The 21,925-nt window shown below is 49.0% G+C and overlaps 4 protein-coding genes across 6 annotated transcripts; 2 read left to right on the top strand and 2 right to left on the bottom strand.

Annotated features, from left to right (window-relative positions):
- Positions 1–965: 965 nt before the first annotated feature.
- On the top strand, positions 966–3,272 carry L3040_004529 (40S ribosomal protein eS1; the record flags this gene model as incomplete). The annotated part of the gene is made up of 9 exons (XM_007291588.2): positions 966–979; positions 1,106–1,190; positions 1,245–1,270; positions 1,326–1,827; positions 1,893–2,032; positions 2,127–2,158; positions 2,345–2,521; positions 2,604–2,674; positions 2,784–3,272. The coding sequence occupies 9 exons, from the start codon at positions 966–968 to the stop codon at positions 3,270–3,272; spliced, it is 1,536 nt and encodes a 511-aa protein (XP_007291650.2).
- A 296-nt stretch (positions 3,273–3,568) lies between these two features.
- L3040_004528 (uncharacterized protein) lies at positions 3,569–4,944 on the bottom strand (the record flags this gene model as incomplete). 2 transcript variants are annotated; one of them, XM_066155387.1, is made up of 5 exons in its annotated part: positions 3,569–3,600; positions 3,699–4,323; positions 4,456–4,495; positions 4,559–4,714; positions 4,940–4,944. In XM_066155387.1, the coding sequence occupies 5 exons, from the start codon at positions 4,942–4,944 to the stop codon at positions 3,569–3,571; spliced, it is 858 nt and encodes a 285-aa protein (XP_066012021.1). The 2 variants fall into 2 exon arrangements, with proteins under 2 accessions (XP_066012021.1, XP_007291648.1); XM_007291586.1 differs by lacking the exon at positions 4,940–4,944 and having other exon boundaries at positions 4,555–4,772.
- A 1,564-nt stretch (positions 4,945–6,508) lies between these two features.
- Positions 6,509–9,634, top strand: L3040_004527 (uncharacterized protein; the record flags this gene model as incomplete). Of its 2 annotated transcripts, XM_066155383.1 has the most annotated exons (3): positions 6,509–6,559; positions 6,677–8,987; positions 9,043–9,182. In XM_066155383.1, the coding sequence occupies 3 exons, from the start codon at positions 6,509–6,511 to the stop codon at positions 9,180–9,182; spliced, it is 2,502 nt and encodes an 833-aa protein (XP_066012020.1). The 2 variants fall into 2 exon arrangements, with proteins under 2 accessions (XP_066012020.1, XP_007291647.2); XM_007291585.2 differs by having other exon boundaries at positions 6,677–9,634.
- Positions 9,635–11,527: 1,893 nt separating this feature from the next.
- On the bottom strand, positions 11,528–12,573 carry L3040_004526 (uncharacterized protein; the record flags this gene model as incomplete). Its single annotated transcript, XM_007291584.2, has 4 exons — positions 11,528–11,967; positions 12,093–12,160; positions 12,216–12,280; positions 12,397–12,573. The coding sequence occupies 4 exons, from the start codon at positions 12,571–12,573 to the stop codon at positions 11,528–11,530; spliced, it is 750 nt and encodes a 249-aa protein (XP_007291646.2).
- Positions 12,574–21,925: the final 9,352 nt, after the last annotated feature.

Below are 21,925 nucleotides of genomic sequence, written 5' to 3'. Positions count from 1 at the left end.
GACACGACATGATTTGATGACCAAAAAAACGGTAATTGGCTTCGCGTAATAGGATGGATGGATGGATGGATGGATACCCAAGGGGAAAGCAGGAATCGAGCACACAAGGCAATAACAGAACATACGATACCCCCAGGACACCGGGAAGGCAGGATGCAAAAGCCGGAAGCGCAAGGCAAGGCAAGCCAGAGCAAGCCAGAGCAAGCCACGGCGAGAAACTGGGACACTGGGACAGCATCGGGATCGGGATCGGGATTGGGATTGTTTGGATGGGGCCCGTGTCTTCTCGGATGGCTTCCGTAGCAGGCGCAGAAGGTCCACGGTCGCTCGCTCACCGCTGCCTGGCCTGGCCTGGCCTGGGCTGGCCCGGAGTCGGGTCGGGGGCCTTGTTGTATTTAGGATTCATGCAAATGCACAAACTACTAATTGTATCTGTTATGCATCTGTTGTCACCCAATCTCCAGATTGCTTGCGAACGAGAAACCTTGGTTGGATGCTGCTGCTAGAGTAGAGTGGACTGCGGGTCTGGATGTATCTTTTAATGATCGCGATCGACATCAAAATGGTAACTGGCTTTGATTCCGATTCCGACTCCGATGAGGAGCACCATGTCGTCGAGCTCTCGAACTGAGGATGTGATGAATATTGGTGTTCAAAAACGTGACACAGGAAGGGAAGGGCCGAGCCGATCGTCGTATGCGTACAGTAGCAATATGGGATGGTATCCATCGTGTGGTGTTGTTATCCTTCGTTGAATTCGTTGAAACATATACGAGGTACCGTAGCTCAGAGCTGTGGTAGTTCGGCTCAGGTCACGTGTGGCTTAGCTCAGCACGAAAATTAAGCGAGTGCAGGCGCACAGCCCATCATCATGAAAATTATACCCGCCACTGAGACTCTAGAATCAAAGACGAACGACAACCCATCTTCAACAACACAGCCAGCGACAGGACCCTATCGCAAACATGGCTGTCGGAAAGTGAGTAATCATACCATCCTCGATGCTCTCTTGACCTCGATTGCGTAATCCACGCAGGCATCGCGGCGGAAGGAGGGGCAGGCAGGGCAACATCTCGAGATGATTCAGGATCTGACACGACGATAGGAACAAGCGCCTTTCGAAGGGAAAGAAGGGGCTCAAGAAGAAGACATTGGATCCCTTCACCCGCAAGGATTGGTACCAAGTCAAGGTATGCGATCTGGGTTCGAGTGTGGGATTCGCACAGCTGCTAACCTGATCCCAGGCCCCTTCCTCATTCCAAATCAGAGAGTACGCCCCCATTTCAATCGAAACAACCCCCCGAATAACTCTAACAACTGTACAGTGTCGGAAAAACTCTTGTCAACAGAACCACCGGTCTCAAGAACGCCAACGATTCGCTGAAAGGCAGAATCTTCGAGGTTTCTTTGGCCGATTTGCAGAAGGATGAGGACCACGCTTTCCGCAAGGTCAAGCTGCGCGTCGACGAGGTCCAGGGAAAGAACTGCTTGACCAACTTCCACGGTCTCGATTTCACATCCGACAAGCTCCGCTCGCTCGTCCGCAAGTGGCAAACCCTGATTGAGGCCAACGTCACAGTCAAGACCACCGACGACTACCTCCTCCGCCTGTTCGCAATCGCATTCACCAAGCGTAGACCCAACCAGATCAAGAAGACCACCTACGCCGCCTCTTCGCAGATTCGAGCCATCCGAAAGAAGATGACTGAGATCATCGTCCGCGAAGCTTCCAGCTGCACTCTCACTCAACTCACTGCCAAGCTCATCCCCGAGGTCATTGGTCGTGAGATTGAGAAGGCCACCCAAGGCATTTACCCTCTTCAAAATGTGCGTTGCATCCCCACCGCAGTCAAGTCTCCAGATTCCCCCGTCACATACTGATACAACCCAAGGTCCACATCCGCAAGGTCAAGCTCCTCAAGGCACCCAAGTTCGACCTGGGCAACCTCCTCAACCTCCACGGCGAGTCCAACACAGATGAGTCCGGCCAGAAGGTTGAGCGGGAGTTCAAGGAGAAGGTTTTGGATGAGGTGTAAATGGGAGGGATACTAAAGGCGTGTGGCAATAACAAATGGATTTTTCTCTCATACATTGATTGCGCAAACACATTCCTCAATTTGCATTAGTCCGGTAGGGTCAGGCCAGGGTTTTGATTTGCGTATGGGCATATCGGCGTGACGTCTGGCATATGGCTAGCAAAATGAAATTCCAAAAAAAAAAAAAAAAAAATTCAATAAACCATGTTGGGACTTTTTCTGTAGAGGGATTATCTGAGACCGGGGGCCATGTGATAGCTTTTCGATTGGGCGTTTCTGGGATAACGCTACTGACGTCGTGTGCCCAGTTGTGCTTCAGAACCTTGCCCAACACCCGCTCCACATTCCGACCTTCAACCTCACATCTACGCTCTGTGCGCGCTGCAAAACTCCACAACCACAAGAGAAAAATATGGCATCCGACGAGTCGCTCCCTACCCTGAAGATCTTGATGATCGGGCCCTCTGGTGCAGGGAAATCAGCCTGTACGTTTCTTCCTCTCCTGTTGCTTTCCACCCCGCCATCATTATCCATTCCAGGTACAGAAAGATGCTCATACGCCTGCAGTGTTGATCCGGTACTGCGATGACCAGTTCGACAACGAGAGCGCGACCGCGACCATCGGTGTTGATTTTAAAGCAAGCCTTCTCCCCCCTCCTCCCCCCCACCCCTTCCCGCAATCTGTTCCCTTCCCTCCGACCGTGGATAGGTAACGAACGAGAAAACAGCTAACAGCAGCGGCAATAGATGAAAACCCTCTCCATCCACGGCACCCCCTACCGTCTCAACCTCCTCGATACCGCCGGACAAGAGCGCTTCCGCACCCTCTCGAACAGCTACTACCGCGGTGCCCACGGCGTGATCTTGGTCTACGACATCTCGAACCGGGACTCGTTCCTCGCCATGGAGCGGTGGTTTGACGAAGTCGAAGCCAACGCCCAGCCAAACACGGTGACCTACCTCGTAGGCGCTAAACTGGACCGCGCTGCGGGAGGAGGAGGAGGTGTTGGGAAGGGCGGCAGGATGGTGAGCGAGGACGAGGGCAGACGGTTGGCGGCCGAGAGGGGCGCGAGCGGGTGGTGTGAGGTCAGCAGCAAGACGAGGGAGAATGTCAGGAAGCCGTTCTCGGAGGTGGTGGGGGAGATTGTCAAGAGGCCTGAACTGATGAGGGCGGGGAGGAGGGGTAACGTAAGTGTGGTTGGAGGGCAGGGCGACGCGGGTATGTGCGCCTGCTAAGATCGCTACGAATGAGTGAGAGGGATGCTGGACATAAGAGGAGGTTGAGAGGGCATGGCATACAGAGCAGGGACGGTAAAGCTTTGATATTGGTAGCTTGAGAAGGACTACAGCGCAGACGGGCAGTGTCATGATATGTATGTCATGCATAGGGCAGGATAGGATACCATGGACTTGGAGTTTGGGAATGGTTGGAGAGCATACATGCATAAATGGCATTGGCTGGTTGGAGAGCATGATACCCCTAATAGTTACACGCTAGAATGTACATTCTCTATTCTTCTGAAAATGACAATCTATTCTTTTGGCGTCAAGAACTCCACCACAGCTGTAACCGCCGCCACATTAGCATCTCCTCCATTCTACTTCCTCCTAGAGTTTCTTTGTAGGCCGAACGTCAAGAGAAAGAAAAAGGAAAGGACATACCTCGTCTAAACTCCTCCGGCTTCTCCGAGATAACCCAATGGCCACAATCCACATCCACGACCCTGAACCGCGGAAAGAAAGCGCCAATGAGCGGTAAGGCCTCATCACTGACATACTTGCTCCTCGTGCCCCTCACAAACAGCGCATCCCCCTCAAACCTCGCCTCGCCAGGATCCTTGAACGGGAAATCGCCCAGATTGCCCAACGCAGCCCCCAAGATCTGCAGCGGCACTTTGAACCTCCGGTACGGCAGCTCCGGGGGCTGGTACAGGTTCCCCAGCAGGAACTGGCGCACGGGGAGCGAGGGCTCGACGGCGCTGAGGATGGCGTCGGCGTCGGCCTGGCGGGTCACGTCCGCGGCCTCGACCTTCTGCATGGCGCGGACGTAGGCCGCGAAGGCGGACTGCAGCGCGACGTCGACGGGCGCGTTGTCGACGGCCACGAAGTCGTGGACGAGCGCCGGGGCGCGCAGGGCGAGGGCCATGGCTGTCTTGGCGCCCATCGAGTGGCCGATCAGCGTCGGCTTGGTGAGGGAGTGCGCGGCCATGAAGTGGGCGACGTCGGCGGCCATGGAGAGGTAGTCGTGGTGCGGGTGGTGGGGGGAGTCGCCGTGGTTGCGGAGGTCCTGGTGGTGTTAGCCCCGGGGGGTTCTTTTTTTCTTCCCCCCCGCCCCCCAATCCTCTCTTCCAGTTGTTCTCGGGAGCTGTGGTTGTGGTGTTGAGGTATCTCGTTCTATGGCTCTGCAATGGGGACATACCACAGCGTAGATTGGCCGTCCTAGGTCTCGGGCTAGGGCTCTGTAGAGAGGGTGGTTAGTGGACTGAGATGACCTGGATAGAGGGGACGGGACCCTCACTTACTGATGCTCCTGTTGTTCTTCTTGGACCCGAAGAGGCCGTGCATGAATATAATGGCCCGCGGAGCATCCGAGGAGGGTCTTGGGGGTTCGTGGAGGTCGTAGGAGAGCGTCAGCGGTTCGCTCTTGGAGGCATAGGTTCTTCGCGGAGGTTGAAGAGCTAGAGGGTGGGGGGGTGTGGTTCGGAGGCAGCGGAGAGACGGCATTCGTGGTGGCATCTTGGAAGGTTGGATGCTTGGTTCCAAGCAGTATCGAGTTGGATGTGGTTATGTAGACAGGGGATTCGGATTGTGAAGAGAAGTTGAAGTTGGAGGAGTCGGGTCAACTTCGGTAAATGGAAATGTGTTCCTGCCTCGATCGCAAGGCCTTCATTTTCCAACCTCACGTCATGTAAGCTCTAGAAGTTGGCCATTCCATCCATCCGTGCTCTACTATACTACTCTGGAGTCCGGTGGACGAATATCACGAAAGTTGTTACCTGTATTTTTTGCTTTGTTTCGATTTGTTTTGATTCGCTTCGTTGAGCCAATCCCATGTCTGAGCCGATCAGACCTTATGGGGAAGGCCCAATTTTCATTCCTCCTCTTTTGGCCGTCGCTATAGTCAGTGGCTGCTCTGTCCAACGATTTCCTCAAGCATGATAGGATGCTGCACTCTCATCTCAGATCCGTAGGCTTAGCCGGGCCTCACTTTGGCCGCATCTTTATGTTCGGCCGAGATCTGCATGGTCCGGTTGTCCTGTCTTAGCTTTAAAATCACAAATTAGCGCAGGGTATATATCGCATCTCCTGTTTACTTTCGGTTCAACCGCTCTTGATTTTGTAAGTACAAGCTGTGCTTGACTTTTACCAAAACTTAGTATTATTTCCTCACAATAAGTAAGCCAAAAGATGAAACATGCTGAAGAAGGTGCTCTGTGCCATATTGGGATACTAATAAGTCGTTACTAACCATCTACTGTACTAGGAAAGGTACAAACTAGAGATGTATTCTTGCCGAGGGACACTTGGGTTGCGAAAGCTACGTCTATTCAATGACCTGTTGCAGATAGAAGACGAAGAACTTGTTGAAATAGCAAGCAATCTTCGTCTCGGCGGGCTTTTTGCGGCAGCATAAACATCCCTCAAGGAAAGTACGAATAGCCTTGGTAATCACTCCTCGTCGATTGAGCGAAAGGAAACAGTTGGAACAGCTCGAGGAGGTTGATTGTTGATTGTCATGTCGAACTTCAAAGCAGGGTCCTTGTAGTTCATCGGCCATTTTCCTTCTCTCCCAACGATCTCGCGAAGTTGTCGCAACTTTCAGTCCCGAGTCTCAACCTTCTCCTGCTCGGCCTTCTTCTGGAGTGCAGTCTTCTTTCGTCGACTGTTTGACTATCTCAATAGTATCTATGTCGTCGGATGCTCTAGGGATGATGTTCTCCACTTAAGATCAACATTAATACTTACGTATTATGATAAGCTTACCGAGTAACAGATCGCTATACGAAGCTCACCCCATAACGAATTATATAAGCCAAAATGTCTTGGCCCAGCTTTCGAGGAGGAGGCGGGTCTTCGCAGAACATCACCTTCGTCTTCATACCGTACGGACAGCACCCGAAGAGCCCAGAACTTGGCAACAACACGGCCATGCCCACGCTTCGTCACCGTAACATGGACGACCATTTTCCCCATGGAGAGTAATTCAGCGAGAGCTCGATCTTTTGCCTCTTCAATATTGAGTCCTTCGTGGATTTCCGGAACCCTGCTCTCTGCGCATGGTGTTGTCAGCCAGCCTGCAGATATTCATTCAGCCCTGCCAACCAGCCGTCACAGCATCTGCCCTGCACAATCTTGAACCGGCCTCCCCAACTCAACTCTCGAACACCTAAACCAGCTCATCCCCGATACTGTACCTGTCTGCCCTTGCGCGTTCCCGGACCCTCATCAAACAGCCAGGTATCCCCGTCGCCATGGAGGTCGCAAACCGTGGTCTCGACCTCGAACAGGAGTTGACCTGCTCCGTAAGTACTTACTGTAGAGCCGAGGTCATGTGTCGCCTAGTCGCCGCGACCATGCCTGTGAGCTATCCCGGTACATATTGACCACCTGCTAAAGTGACATAAATTTTCCCTCTCTAGATATGCGCCGAAGTCCTCTACCAGCCGCTCACCCTCGTCGACTGTCTGCACACCTTCTGCGGAAGCTGCTTGAAAGAGTGGTTCCAGTTCCAATCCACCTCCGCGCGCAATGCCCCGAACGCCCTGTCCGCGGGTGCCACGAAAACACCATACACCTGCCCCTCATGTCGCGCGCTGGTGCGGGATACGCGACACAATGCGACCGTGACGACGCTGCTGGAGATGTTTGTGGCTGCGAACCCGGAGAAGGCGCGAACGAAGCAGGAGCGGGATGCGATGAGGGTCAAGTATGCGCCGGGCGACGATGTGTTGCCAAAAACTGAAGTGAGGGAGATGACGCTTCGGGAGAGGAGGATTGAGGATGCGGATCGCAGGTTGATGAGTGAGGTGCGCGATTTGAGTTTGCGGGAGGTCGGTGTTGAGAGGGAGGACTTGAGGAGGGGGGAGAGCAGGAGGAGGGAGGAGAGCTCGAGCTCGAGGAGGCTGAGGAGCGCCGGGGGGAGCGTGGACATGAGTCGGGATGGGTATGGGAGTGGAAGTGGAACGGGTGTTGGAGAAAGGGAGGGGGATAGGAGGAGGAGGAGGGAGACGGCGAGTGCGAGTGGAACGAGGAGGACTGAGACAGAATCTACAGATGAACGCAGGCGACGGAGGAGTATTGAGAGAGGAAGTACAACTTCTGTGCGGCAGATTGAACATCAGTCGTCGTTGCGGTCACTGATCAGTTCTTCGGACGTGGATTCGCAGGAGATGGAAGCGGAGATTTTGCGCCAGATCAGAGAGGAGGGATTGCTGGATGGGATCGACTTGGAGAATATCGATGTCAGTCAAGAAGACCAGATCAGTGAGAGGATAGCAGAGGCATTCAGGAGGAGACAGAGCGAGAGGGCTCGACAGGCGCCCGAGAGGAGGAGTGCTACGAGCGCGAGGAGGCCAGAGCCAGAGCCAGAAGTGGACTTCAGGCATACATCTGTATCTGGCCCTGTTTCTGCAGAGACATCTGGGGAGGATGGACCCCGGACCCGCTCGTCGAGCAGGAGGACGCACTCGAGGTCAACCAGCACGAAACCGCATTCGAGGTCAACGAGTGCCGTTAGTGCGGAGCGCCCGAGTCGACCGCCTCCGTCGGTGAGTGCTGCTCAGGCAGCCCATTTGGAGGTGCACTCGGGCGACGATGGCAGAAGGCATAGACGGAGGCGGACTGAAGACATTGGCGCTCGAAGATCTACAACGGTCCCTCGCCCGGTCGCTGGGACCGAAGCCAGACCTGCTGCGAAGTCATTGACAGATCTGAGTTCCAGTTCCAGAAGCAGTCCGAGGCCACACTCTGCACATTTGCCTACTGCACGCCCGATGTTCTTGGATGGTGTCCGGAGCAGTACTGATCCTCCTCCGCATCAAGTCTCCGAATTGCCCATTCTTGGTCAGGTCTCTCGGCCGTCACAACTATCACCAAATTCCAGTCCAAGATTCGAGAACTCGCAGCCTGCTGGTGGAGAGATGAAGACTAGAGCTAATGCTCAAGCAGATATCTTCCTACAAACTTCAGGTCCACTGGCAGGCCTCACGTCCCCGGACCAGAGCTTGGTGCCCGCACCACTCTCTAAAAGGGACTCCTCCCCAGCAGATAGGGCCGCTGCCATTTCGAGTGGCTCTCGGCCAAGTTCCTCTTCCTCCGGAGCGCCCAGGGCTCGCTCACAGCTATACCCTGAGCCCTCTCTGACCTGTGCTCGATGTGCAAAAACTCACATCGAGTATGAGCTCCATTATAACTGTGGTATATGTCGCAATGGGGAGTACAACATATGCTTGTCATGCTACCGATCCGGAGCTGGATGTTTACACTGGTTTGGCTTTGGACAATCTGCGTTTGAGAAATGGCAGATCAAGATTCAGTCTGGAGAGAAGGTGGAACAGCCACACATGCTGTCGGCGAGTCGATACGTCCCACCAAAGATAGTGCCAGGAGGAGCAGATGGTAGGAGGACTCTCACTACAGATGATCCACACAAGAGACTTCAGAGTGGCACCTTCTGCGCAAACTGTCTGGCATGGGCCAACGAATGCTACTGGCTCTGTAGTATATGCAACGACGGCGACTGGGGATTTTGCAACCTCTGCGTCAACCAAGGCAGATCCTGCAACCACGCCCTTCTCCCACTAACCTACAAACCAGCCGAATCTAACATCCCACACATACTGCCATCTCATGATCAGAAAACGCCCGCCTCAGCCTCAATCCTCACCGGCCCCGGCGTCATGGACCTAGGCAACTTCAAACCCCTCTCGTTCTCCACCAAGTGCGACATCTGTCGCTACCCCATCCAGCCCTCTCAATCCCGCTACCACTGCTTCTCCTGCATCAGCCGCGTCCCGGGCACCTTCCCAGGCGACTACGATATCTGCACATCCTGCTACACCAAACTCGTCGTCACATCGCGGCGCATCAGCGCCGACAACGGCCATAACGGGTGGCGTCGCTGTCTCCAAGGCCACCGCATGGTAATCGTCGGCTTCGAAGACAGCCAGGGCGGCCAACGTCGGGTTATCGTGCAAGGCCTCGTCGGCGGCCACGGGCTCAACGAGCAAGCCTTCCCCAACCCGGACCCCTCCTCGGGCGCGGAACTCCAGAAATGGACATGGGGCGACGGCGTGCACACCAAAGGCGACGACACCCACGCCAAGCTCGTGACGACTGATGTGATGAAGAGCGCACCCACCAAATTCCCGGATCTGGTGCTGGACAGCAAGTTCCCGCCCGACGGCGGCGTGGGCATGATCTGCGTGGCCCAGTGGAGCTGGTACCCTGCCCCTGGCGCGGAAGACGAGTTGCTGTTCCCCAAGGGCGCGGAGGTGAGAGAGTGTCGGAACGTAAATGACGACTGGTATCATGGAACGTATATGGGAAAACGGGGACTGTTCCCGTCGCCGTATGTCAAGGTCTTGGATCGGGTCTAGTCTTTCAAGCTGGTCGGTGGGCATCGGCAGTGGTGGACGAGGACGAGGCTGGTTCAGGTTTGTTTGATTTTATAGCAGTTCAGCGGGCGGGCAGGCGGGCGAGCGGCCACCTATCTCTGTTTTTTTTTTTTCTTTTTTTCTTTTTTTCTTTTTTTCTTTTTTTCTTTTTTTCTTTTTTTCTTTTTTTCTTTTTTTCTTTTTTTCTTTTTTCAGATACGGATAACCCGTTTACGATTGCTAGTAATGAGTGAATGAATGATTGATATTTCATCCGAGCGACTTGGCAAGTCTCTCCTGACTGTGTTTCCCTTTTGGGCCTTTGGGGTCGGTTTTCATCATCGTCTTTCCCTTTCCCGCTTTGCCGAAACGAAACGAATCGAATCGAATCGATAGCCGAGCCTGCGCTGGTATCATTCATGGCGCCAAAAAAAAAAAATTATATATATACATATATAAAAAGAGAGAGAGAGAAAGAAAAAGACGACTTGAGTATCTTGTGCTTGGAGCATCGGCAAGCAGGCAGGCAGGCAATTGATGGAAAGCGGTACAGACGCGAACACGCGAAACCCCGGACGGAGGAGACAGGAAGATGGAAGAGACCAAAACATATCTTATTAGCTAGCTAGCTTATATATGTACCTAGTCGCATTCCAACCTCGGACAGCGAGTTGCCCCGACTTGTATATAAGTGAGTGGATGGGAGGATTGGTTGATTGATTGATTGATAGGTTTGGTAGGTAGGTTAGTAGGTTGGTTGGTTGGTAGGGTTGTTTGTTTGTTTGTTTGGTTGGTGGGTGTTTTTCTGCTACAGGCAGGCGATGATGATGATGATGATGATGATGATGATGCCCGTTTTATCGCATGTGTATTCGTCGTGTACGGGGTAGAAGGCATTGCTTCGCGAATAAATGACTGGATGGAATATGCTAAGGCGGCTCCGAGAACTGGTGGTTCTTGATCATGTTCATGTTTTTTTTTTTTTTTTTTTTTTTTTAAAAAAAAAAGCATGCTACTCAGTTCCTCTTCGCGCGCGCACGTGGACGATCGACGAGATGGCTCCTTTGTTTTCTCTCTTCCTTCTTTTCTTTTCTTTTCTTTTCTTTTCTTTTCTTTTCTTTTCTTTTCTTTTCTTTTCTTTTCTTTTCTTTTCTTTTCTTTTCTTTTCTTTTCTTTTCTTTCTTTCTCTCTTCCTTAGGTCTCCGTCGTCATCGAACATACTTGGGTTGAAACGAGGCGTTTGAATGGCTGCCCTCGGTCGACCATGCCATCGGTCGAGTGCGAGGTCGAGGTCGAGGTCGAGGTCGAGGTCGAGATCCACGGGACAACATCTATCTATCGCAGAGGAGCGAGAAGCAAATCTCACCCGGGGACGCGCGCTGTGTAAAGGAATCTCTGTTTTGATATTTATTCATCAACTGGTAAAACCAGCTGTCGACATTAATCTGCTGACCACATTCGCCAGTACAAAGGAAAGTTGCTAACTGAAGGCTAGGAGAGCCGGTCGTTATATATACAAGAATAAGGAAAAGGGGCCGTTCGCGCACACTATATACATTAGACATTTCCGACGTTGATAAATACAACAACAACAACCACAACAACAACAACAACCACAACCACAACACCACCAACACCAAATATATACATTAGACAAACAGGCCCTATCACTTCGGGGGAGAGGAAGTGTATAAGCTGGTTGTATTGTTTAAGCTACTCTCTTTGAGAGAAGTCTACGGAGGTACAGCCAGAACAGCAGTGGGTCGACGAGGGTTACGATCCTGAACTGCTGTACCTCCGTATGTAGGAGCCCATAAAAGGTGGGACGTGTGCACCTTAGTCTCCCCTGGCCTCAGGCCATCACACTATCTCCAAGTCTGAATTTCGATTCTGTGTTTAATAACCGTCAAGGACGGCCTTGTCGAGGTTGCTCTCAAAGTTGCCGTCTTTGAACGGGACGTTGGCAGCGCCAAAGTCAGCGTTCTGGAGGGCCTCACGGGTTACCGCTGGCATGGTGTGCCACTCGAGCAGGTTGAAGTACCACCCGGCGGTCGTGGTGAACCGCAGCTCGTGGTTCATAGGGAAATTGGTAAAGTACTCGATCTCGACGCTGTCGCCCACTTTGGGCGGGTCTGTGTTCTTCTTGTACTGGCCGTGGCCGGAGGCTGATGCGCCGAGTAATTTCGCATCGTCGGTGCAGTTGGTGCTGAGCCAGACGACCACACTTTCCCAGTCGTGACGATGCCCTCCGGCTACGTTGCCAGCATTCGGGTGGTCCTTGGGCCAGTACCAGGCATACATGATGGCGAAGATCTCTTTGTAGTTTGCGGTTCGGACTATACACGGCCAGGGAGTCAGATATAGCCGATTTGAGAATCAAGATGTTTTCGGAATGTGAAGTCGGATGGGGGTGGGAATGAGAATGGAAGGGTGCTCCTCCTCCTCCTCCTCAGCTACGTACCGTAAGTCTGACCACGATCCGTCCAGCGGCAACCTCCATTGGGACTCCCCGAGTCTTGAAGACCTGAGCTATAGAAGAGTCAGACGGGCGTGTTAAGGAGATGAGATTGGGACTTGAACGAACCTGATTTCGCCCTTGTCGTTCACTGCTGTCATGACCTGGCATCCATGCGTGACATGCAAGGTGGGCTAAAGAATACCTTTGTCAGTACATTACGAGGGCCACGCGAGATACTTGATTGAAAAAGAAGAAAAGGGGGATGGCAATAAGGAGCGAATCGCTACAAGGCGAAAAGACTACTCACGTTGAACTTGCGGATAATGTCTGCCTGCTCCTTATCGGCCGGAAGTGTGTTTAGGAAGGGAATCAGGGAGTCATGTTTGACATATTTGATGTTCGTCCTTGCGGATAGATCACGTGTCGGCGAGGCGCTGGTGCCCGCTGTGGCGGCCAGGATAGCGGCGATGAAGGACAATTGCATCTTGGCAGGATGGTTATGTAGCAATGGGTAAATGCCGAGGTGGAAGAATAATAAAGACAGTGATAGTAAAGGAAGAGTTGGTTAAAGAGAGAGATGAAGCGAGAAATGCAGAAGTTGATAGGTGAAGAGAAAGATGATACGCGGATGCAGGAACGGGGAAATGCAAATCACTTTATATGCCCAGTGAGTTTTGCTTGTAACACTCTTGGTAATCGTACTCCGTATAAGCGTGCAGTTAGTTTATCGACGTTCAAATTACAGCTGGCAAATCTAATTACTCGGTGCTCCCTGTCTCACATCAAAAGCCACAACTGAATTAAAATTCCAATCTACCTATCTCACCCGGTCCAGAAGATCGACGTACAGGGAGGGCTCGGTGAGTGGTTGTCGGTATGCTGGCCGCACGAGAACGGCTTTCGCTAAAATTATCGGCAGGAAATGAGTTGGTCTATGGCGATGGCTGTGGCTATTGCTATTGCTGTAGCGAGCCCAGCATAGCGATATTTTGGTGTGCAAGGGTGTGGGTAGGCTGGGCTGTGGGCTGTGGGCTGTAGGCTATAGGCTGACAAAGCTGTAAAAGCAGTAAAAGCTGTACTGTAAAAGCTGTAAAAGCTGTAAAAGCCGTAAAAGCTGTAAAAGCTGTAAAAGCTGGGTCCTGCAAGCGCTTGGAACTCTTGGAATAGCTACTTTGATTAAGAGTGGGACTTGACGTCTCAATTTTAGAGAATGGCCCTTGTAGTCTCGACTTTAGGCCTTTAATAGTGGGGCTTGACGTCTCAAGTATAGGGTTGGGGAAAGGAGATTTCGGAGCGCCCAGCACGAGCCGGGACTTGGCCCAAGTACGTACTACGTAGTATGTTCGTACGGAAAATCTTGAATCTAAACGTAAAAGGTAATCAAATTAAATAGCGCTGAGGCTTGATTAATTAATTGATCTAGTCACTCGGCAAACTCTAAGGCCAAGTTTAAGTACGTAGTACCTGGTAGCAACAGGCAGCCATTACCGTATTGGACAACCCAAGCTTCGACGACGGAATATGAATAGCATAGAGTCCCGGTGATGTATGCTTCTTTTAATTGATCTTCAATCATTGCACTATTGAACTATACGAGTATTGATTGATACGACCTACGAGCGCCCTACTCACTACCAGATTAGCAATCCGTATCTTACTTGCAGCCTCATACCGTATTACACCGTGAACATCGTCGTCGCCCCAGCCTCACTATCCGCGCCAGCTGTGAAGCTATCCCCACCTCTGTTCTAATGCGCTTAAAATAAGTTTCTTTTTCACTTTGTCTGCTATTCAAGCGAAAGCCACCTTCTCAGCTGAGCGCTCTCAAGGTTTGCCGTGACGCCTCTCGCAAACAACAGTCCGAGCTTCCTCTGCTGTCTGATACCGGTACCTGTTTCGAAGAGGCGTCAGAGATGCTTCTTGATCATACAGTGCGAAAAGGAAACGCCAATCGGAATTTTGCCTAATAGGACTACAATAGCGCTATGACGTAGTATGGATAGGAGGTAGGTACTTGGTAAATGAACATCGGAGATATATACTACTACAACTTCATTCTGTACGTAGTATTTCCGGAATTTATTTGAGCATACAAGGTTGTGCCTATTTTCCGGTCCTCGGTATATCTCAAATCGTCTTCGATGTTCCAGAATACTCAACCTTTGCTTAGACTCATGTCACCTCATGTCACCTCATGTCATCTCTTCCCGGACTCTTAACTATCGGGCAAGACACGTGGAACGAGAAGCTCCAACCACTCTTCCCGTTTACCGCACGTATGGGGTACCCTAGATAGAACTCCAAGCACGGGACTGGAAACCTCATGCAGCCTTTGACTAGCATTTTCCGGAGCGAGGTCTTTAATCTCCGTATAACTACTATACTTACTGTATATACAGATACAGAGCAGTATTGATGACTCGTACCGAGCACTGCCGCCATCCAAGAAATCCAAGAAAAATACGTAGTACTACCGATCTCCCACGCGTGATAGTAACCGGACTGTAATGACCACCTGAGGCTCGGGAAGCCAGGGGGTTAAAGTAGAGACGAACTTTTTGAGCCTCTCTCAGGCGCTAATTACCACTACGACTAGGTATTACTACTTAGTTAGTCCTAGCCCCTTAGAATAAGGGGCGGGTCCTAAGGTAAGGGTGGCACGGATAAGTACCGTAGTGGCGGTTTAATTGAGTGCATGGAAGCTTTCTTTGGCGAGCCATGCGCGGGGGGAGACCGACAAGGACAAGAAGTAGCCGATTACGAGGAAAGGAGATTCAAGTATCAGAATCTTCAGTCTCGAGCCGTTCAAATGCTCCCGCTTCCGTCTCACGACCTTGGATTCGAGCGAGCTGAGCTATCTTTTTTTTTTTCTCTTTTTTTTTTTCTTTTTTTTTCTTTTTCGCTTCTTTCCGTACTTCGCTAGCCCTCCCGCGCACGACCTGCCATCCACTTATTTAAACTCCTATAGAAGAGTCCGGGAAGACTGTATTATAGTGAGAACAAGCCGTTGCAAATCCGTGCGACAGAGTTTAAATTTCGCATCTTGTCCAAGATCTTGTCCAAGAATGCACTATTTATGAAACGTGAGGACTGGGTCGATTTTTCTAATCCCCATCTTAGAAGACTTTTCCATGTCTTATTCCGGCAGATCTCTTGTCCCCTGTCTGGCTCTTGGTATGATTGACCGCGGCAATCCTTGCAATAATACTGCTCGTTCAGTGTCGGTTACCTGCGGTTCAATTCGAAAAGAATGGGCCGACTTGCGATCGCTAGTCGGCGCCACTAGGGCGGGACGCCTTCATGCAAACACTTATCAAACCACCATTATTGAGAAAAACATATAAAAAAAAAATATCTAGATGCTTAAAAAACATTTCTTTATAGATGCGTATGATAAATATAAAGATGCATCTATATTACAAGTCAAAGCTTTGAGGATGTAGCTATAAACTGTCTGCGATAATAAAAACCTATTCGTTCGTCTCGATCATCTTGACAATCCCAAGTTCAATTTAAAGAATACGATCTATAAATCGATAGGAAATCATCGAATCTACAAGATTAGAAAGAAATTATCTACTAATTAAAAGTTGATAGAATATTGAATGTATTTTTGATGGAAGTCCGATTTTTGTAATCCCCGATTATTTTTGTATTTGAACAGCTATTTTAGCATGTTCGCAAGGTCAATGCACGGATCTGTAATATTACTTCACCAAAAGTTCTATTTTTGTTACTTTACACCAGCATAGTAATGGAAAATAATCACACATAATTAAAATTGTATTGATTGCTTAATATTGGACTAAATACGGTGCATATTTTTATATAGAAATAACATCGACGTGATCAGTAGTTGATTTTCTATCGATTTGATCAGGGCAAAAATAGGTGTCCCGAGTCTTGAGGTGTCCCTGGTCCCCGGTGCCGACCTGGCGGGCGCAGCCAGGCCGGATCTTTTTCTTTTTTCTTTCAGATTAGATTCAAGATAGCCGACGATTATACGATCTAAAGATGGGCACCTAAGTTCTAGACTTGGAAGACGAGAACCTGCTGCATCGACAAATGATGGAACAGAGGTGTCCTTTTATACTATAAACCTAGGCCGGTCATCACAGCAATCTCTTTTTATCGGAGGAATCCTTCTTGTTTTCACTATTCCCTTTTGTTAAAAAAAAAATCAGCAACCGAATAAGTAGCTCCAGTTCCATCCTAGTCTTGGAAATGATTCCTGTTCGACTGCGGCCTTCCGATAGCCATGTCCTAAGAGCTTCTTATCTCAGAGAATGTTACGTCCTCCAAAGAGCCAAGATCCTGCGTGCCGATCGCGAGGAGTAGATACCTCTAGCCAAGTTATTTCCAGCTGGGGATCTGACGACATAGTGTAAGTGACAGCAGCTCTCTCGCATCGGCAAGAGCAGCAGAGCCTTCAACTTCTAGCGCCGCTCTATGACTTTCTGAGGTAGAATCGCGCACCCGCCTGGTAATGGTTTTCAAACGGTCCTGGATCACTTTGACAGGAATCGTCTCGTACGTGCGGCTCGTTGAACAGAAGCACTACCTTAATCAAATCCGCAATACCTCGGACACCAGATGTTTATCTTCGAGAAAAATTCAGAGATATAGCATTTTATATCTACTTGTCGATAAGGATTCAGTAGATGAATGTGTTCCTATAGCTATATATATGAGATCGTAAATTATTGATTTTTATGGATGACTTTTATAGATGACTTTTATAGATGACTTTTATATATGACTTTTATATATGACTTTTATGAATGACTTTATCAATGACTATCATGAATGATTACTGATCTGTCTAGTCTGAGATGATACATTTTCATTTAATATTCTTTATCCGATGTAAATTTCGACCTTTTTGTACAAGACAATAGGAAGGACTTCAAAACCATAACTGAGTTTTATAATAACAGATTTTAAACAACTATATATAGTAATGCCTTTCACGATAACCAAAAGAGCCTTTGACGCAACCTTGAATGTTCAACGAGACTACTTATCTTCAATTCGACCCAGAAACGCCCTCAGCTAAGAATTTCTCTTAACATTATTAGAAAAACAAAATCAGATCAGTTTTGATATATCGAAGTCTAATCCGACCAAGTCGAGGTCGCCAAGGCCCGCATAACCGTATGGATAGGAAAAAGCAGAGGCTTTCGCGGGGTTAAATATGGTTATCGACCGGTACTATTTATGTGACTTAGCTATTTGAAGTAGCAAAATTTCATTTAAGTCATGATGCTTATCTTCGATTACCTTGAGTTAAATTTGGAAAAAAAAAACCCACCGACTTGGGACTTGGGACTTGCTATACTATAGCAAGTCGGATCAATTTTACAAGAATTATTCAAGGTGACCGACGATTAATCTATTTATGCTAGGGAAAGAAAGGATATATTGATCACATGTTGATTTATATATATGTTTCTTATCTTGGTCGACCAAGTAATTCCCATCTTACTACGTGATAGAGCCAGGGCCACTTCCATTATATCAAGCTAAATCACGCCTTCTCGCTTTTATGCTCCTTGCGTTTCTTCGTGTCTTATTTATCTCTGCTCGTCGGCTTCCCGAGTTTTTTTTTTTGAAAAAAACCCGACCTGGCCACCAACTCCGACATTGGATCTGAAAGTCTTATACTTATATGAATCGCAGCTACTAATCCCAACCTCATATATAAAAAATCTACGCATATATCTTACTTCGTATCATATCTTTGCAACGGGGATCAATTTTTATAGTGTTATGTTCATTTTGAGTAATTTAAAAGTAGTGCAAATGACATCTGATTTTCCCGAAAAAACACTCGATCTTAGAAGTCTTTCCCTTGGCGACTTTATAAATGTTAATCACAATCTAATAAAAAAAAATTAATGCGCATGCAGGTCTCAATTACTCCTCGTATATTAATCAAGACAAAAATAGCTCTAAATTAAGCGACGATGAGATTAAGCGGCGGCAATGTTCACGATAGCTGACATTTCACTAAAGTGGCTCAGTCGCCGGCACAGCCCCACCCCATCTTTCACATCATGTGCCGGCCTTAGCGAACTCGACTTAGTCGGAGTAGACCTCAATGTATCAAAACTCAATTAGATCGACTTTAATTTATATTATGTATAATTTTTATGTTTTAATCCATCTAAGCTCCTACTCCGTAATCTTAACTCTTCAGTCCCATGTAGACATAGGGGCTACACTCTTCAGTCCCGTGATTCCCCCTGTGGACCTCGATAGTAGTGCGGTGGTTTGGCCTGGAATGTTTACTGTCGGATTACAGAGACCAATGTGGCAGTCAGGAATGGAAGGAGCGCGAATGGCAGTAGCATGGCAGTAGCACGTGATGGTAGCCCGTGCACCGTGCACCCATGGTTCCCATAAGGAAGCGTCACAATGACACAATCAATCGTCGGCTCGCTTAGGTGGGCCTCCTTACAGACTGAGGATTACTCATAGCAATACCGGTACAGTACCAGACATTACCAACACAACAAACCACCTGATTAGGTAGGTAGTCTAGACCATCAACCCACCTGTGTAGCCCACATTTACTATATCGCGTACTTTGAAGCGAGACTCGCGTAAATTTTATTATATTGCGTGCGCGGTCAGGGCGCATAACGGTGAAAAGTGGCCGATTGGCAAGAAATGGTCACTAGAGTCTTTACGGTACCTACGGTACATCCGAAAGCGCCACATTGTCAATTGCGCTTCAGAGCACGGCCGATTCTCTACTTCTCTACTTTTTTTTCCCCCTCAGAGAGCATCCAGAGACTTTTTAACGCCAACGCCAATATTAACGCCTACATCAACGCTATTATTTGTCATCGCCGCTATACCTTTGATTGGAATTACCGGTGCTTGTAAGGGCACGAGTTTATAACGAAGCTCTTAGCAAAGCGGTACGAACGAAGATCTTTAAGCCGTCGTTGATAATCATGACTTTTTCTTCTAAGAACCTACAAATAGCTTCATTTTCTATTCTTGAGAAATCTTACTATGACGCTCCGTGATTATTGTGTACCCTCCGTATCTTAATTAGGGGTTGACCCCTACGATACTGTCATCTGTTCCCATGGGATCGAAGAGATCGAAGAGTTGCAGACCCTTGAAAACATGGGACTGAAGAGTTGAAACCCCGTAGTACCCGTCGACTCACGGCACTGCGCTTTCAAGGAGTGCTTTGCTTTGCAGACACATTGACTCGATACAAGAGCTACGAAGGCGAGCCTTTACAGCTCTACGACAATAAAGAGGTCGTTTGTACTAATACGGACCGAAGCCAGCCGTACAGCTACGCGTACACAGACCAGTATCGAGAGACAACTCGCTGCGTTATTTCGATTTGAAATTGTTTGATCTTTATGTATGGCCCCGTCAACGTTGCTGGGGAGGTAGCCAAACGCCTCTTTAACGTACTAGTCATAGTACCGTTTGCCATCACCGGACTCGATGCTGTACCGTTGAAAGCAGACGATAGATCGTAATGGTATGCTGGCCTCTTTATTCCAGCAATCATAGCCTCCTTAATCCGAGTCAAGAATAAAATCTCTTCGGCTAAGAGTAAACATTTCTTATCTGTTTCTCGCAAACCTCTTCAATATCTTCAATCGATATAACCGCTAAGTGAAGCGTAATCGGCGTGAACATGACCAAAGTAAAAGAAAAAGGTTCGGCAAACGCCGCTGAAAAGAAAACTCACTCGAAGAAATGGCGCTGGCCAATCGATCTTTATTGAAAACTCTCTTTTCTTTTCTGATTGTAAACAGATTTGAATTCGAGACAATCAAACTCGAGCTGGCTTGCCCTCGGATGATGATCGAGTTAGGCCTCATTTCTATTATTTCATCGTGGGAACACCAAAAGCACTTGGTATAAGACGGCGAAAAAGTTTATCGATCTCAAGTTATCCATTGCCTTTCCAAACATCCGTGACCAAAAGGCTGCCTTAGACCCCCTCCAAAGATTTACAGTCTTGCACAATGTTTACACAGTGTCAGATCAAACATATAGACCGCACAATGATATCACAACAACCATAACACCATAATACCATAATACCACACAAAAAGAAAGCCTCCTCCTCCTCCTCCTCAGAACACGAATCATCTAGACCCCCCTTCCAGATTCGTCTCCCGACAACCACATCTTTAAACACCCTCCAAATCGAACGATTGCTGAGATACACCAATATCTCCACATTCTTCTCATAGGCGACTAAAAATCGCCGAAAGCTTCTCAAGTGATAGCTCAAATCGAGGAGAGAAAATACGAGGAGTCTACCGATGACGAGTCCTCTCCCGTTGGTGAAAGGCTGCGACCACCACACTCTCGCCCAGGTGAAAGGATCGGCGAAAAGTCTTCGCGCATATCGGGCAACGGATCCTACGGCCGATTTGGCCGTGGAGCAGAAACAGATGTTTTTCTGATTCTGTGGATGCGTGAGTCAGTTGGCTCTCTCGTCTATCTGATCGTGGGACTGTATGGATGGAGCACCTAGAAATATGAGAGCCAGACTCAGGGTTTGGAGACTGCCACTGTCTGTCACGTTCATCTCAGCCGTGGTATATGTTTGTTTGGCTGAAGAATCCGGGGCAGAAGAGGGAGCTTCATAGAGGAAATGTAGTTTCGAAATTTGGTGGTGAGCTGAGGTCATAATCGCTAGATTTGCGGAGCGCGCGCTTTCCTCTATGTATGAACTCACCGTGCTATCCTACCTACTTTAGAGTCGGCACTATGATCAATATTCTAGTAAAGTAGATAGTATCAGGAGTTAACGATCACTGACCTACAAACCGACCTGCGTCGTTTTGGTAGGGATTCCGGTCCGGCCCATTCCCTACTTCTGCCTTAGCCAAGGAAACGTACGCCACATTTGGTTAATTAACCGACGATTGACTAACTAAGTAGGCAGTCCTCCTTTTGCGAGATACCTGTGTCAACACAACTTCAAAGTCCATCTATTGCCATGGTTCAAGATTGGGAAACTTCTCGCCCTAGCCTTCTCTTCGTCCCAACAGCCTTCTGGCTGCGATTATGAACCTGTTCGCCTGTTCGGCCATAAGAATAAGAAGGCCCTGGCTTGGAAAATCAGCAAATCGACAACGACAACGACGACGACCACCACCACCACCACCGCCACCTCCACCACTGGATTGAGACAAACAGTTAGATACTGATGAGATAGATCATCGTTGCCGGCCCTCTTGAAACAATCCATCGTTGGTGTAGCGGGGAGACGCAATCCTTCTACCCAGCGTGTCTCACGCTTACTAACCTACCTCCCTACTTTATTAAGCGTAGTCCTCGCGATAGCATAGCGCCAGAGCTCGCTACAAAGATCTCGCCGACCATTTTAACTTCAATAACCATCGACTACCATCAGTTCATCAATATCGACATCCTCGCTTAGGGAGATGGACATATGTATCTCGCTTAGCGAGATGTGTATCTATCCGTAGGGACCCCAACTTCCTTGTAAACGTTGATAGATAGCCATTCAGGGACCCTCTGTCTAATCGTACAGAAAAAGAATCCCTTGCTCGCTGTGAGCCTGGAGAAGTAGATGGAAATCAGATACCATTCAAAGCCCATTGTTTTGGCGATTGTAAGGAGACCCACCCACGTGCGATGCAAGCTGGCATGGGGTGAGAGAAGAAGAACGTTCGCTGCGGGCGAACCAACAGCTAGGGCGAGAAAGCAATTGATTGATCCTCTTTCTCTTATCGAAAGGGGCACTGGCTTTGTCCATCCTCAAATGCGGGAGCAGAAGATATCCTTTAAAAGTCAAAGAAATTCAGTGATGGGGATTC

This window comes from Drepanopeziza brunnea (assembly GCF_022702325.1).
Source record: "Drepanopeziza brunnea f. sp. 'multigermtubi' strain 214-2 chromosome Unknown ctg6, whole genome shotgun sequence".
Lineage (NCBI taxonomy): Eukaryota > Fungi > Ascomycota > Leotiomycetes > Helotiales > Drepanopezizaceae > Drepanopeziza > Drepanopeziza brunnea.
The sequence above is the reverse complement of the archived record's forward strand: the minus strand, read 5'-3'. Positions and strand labels throughout refer to the sequence as shown.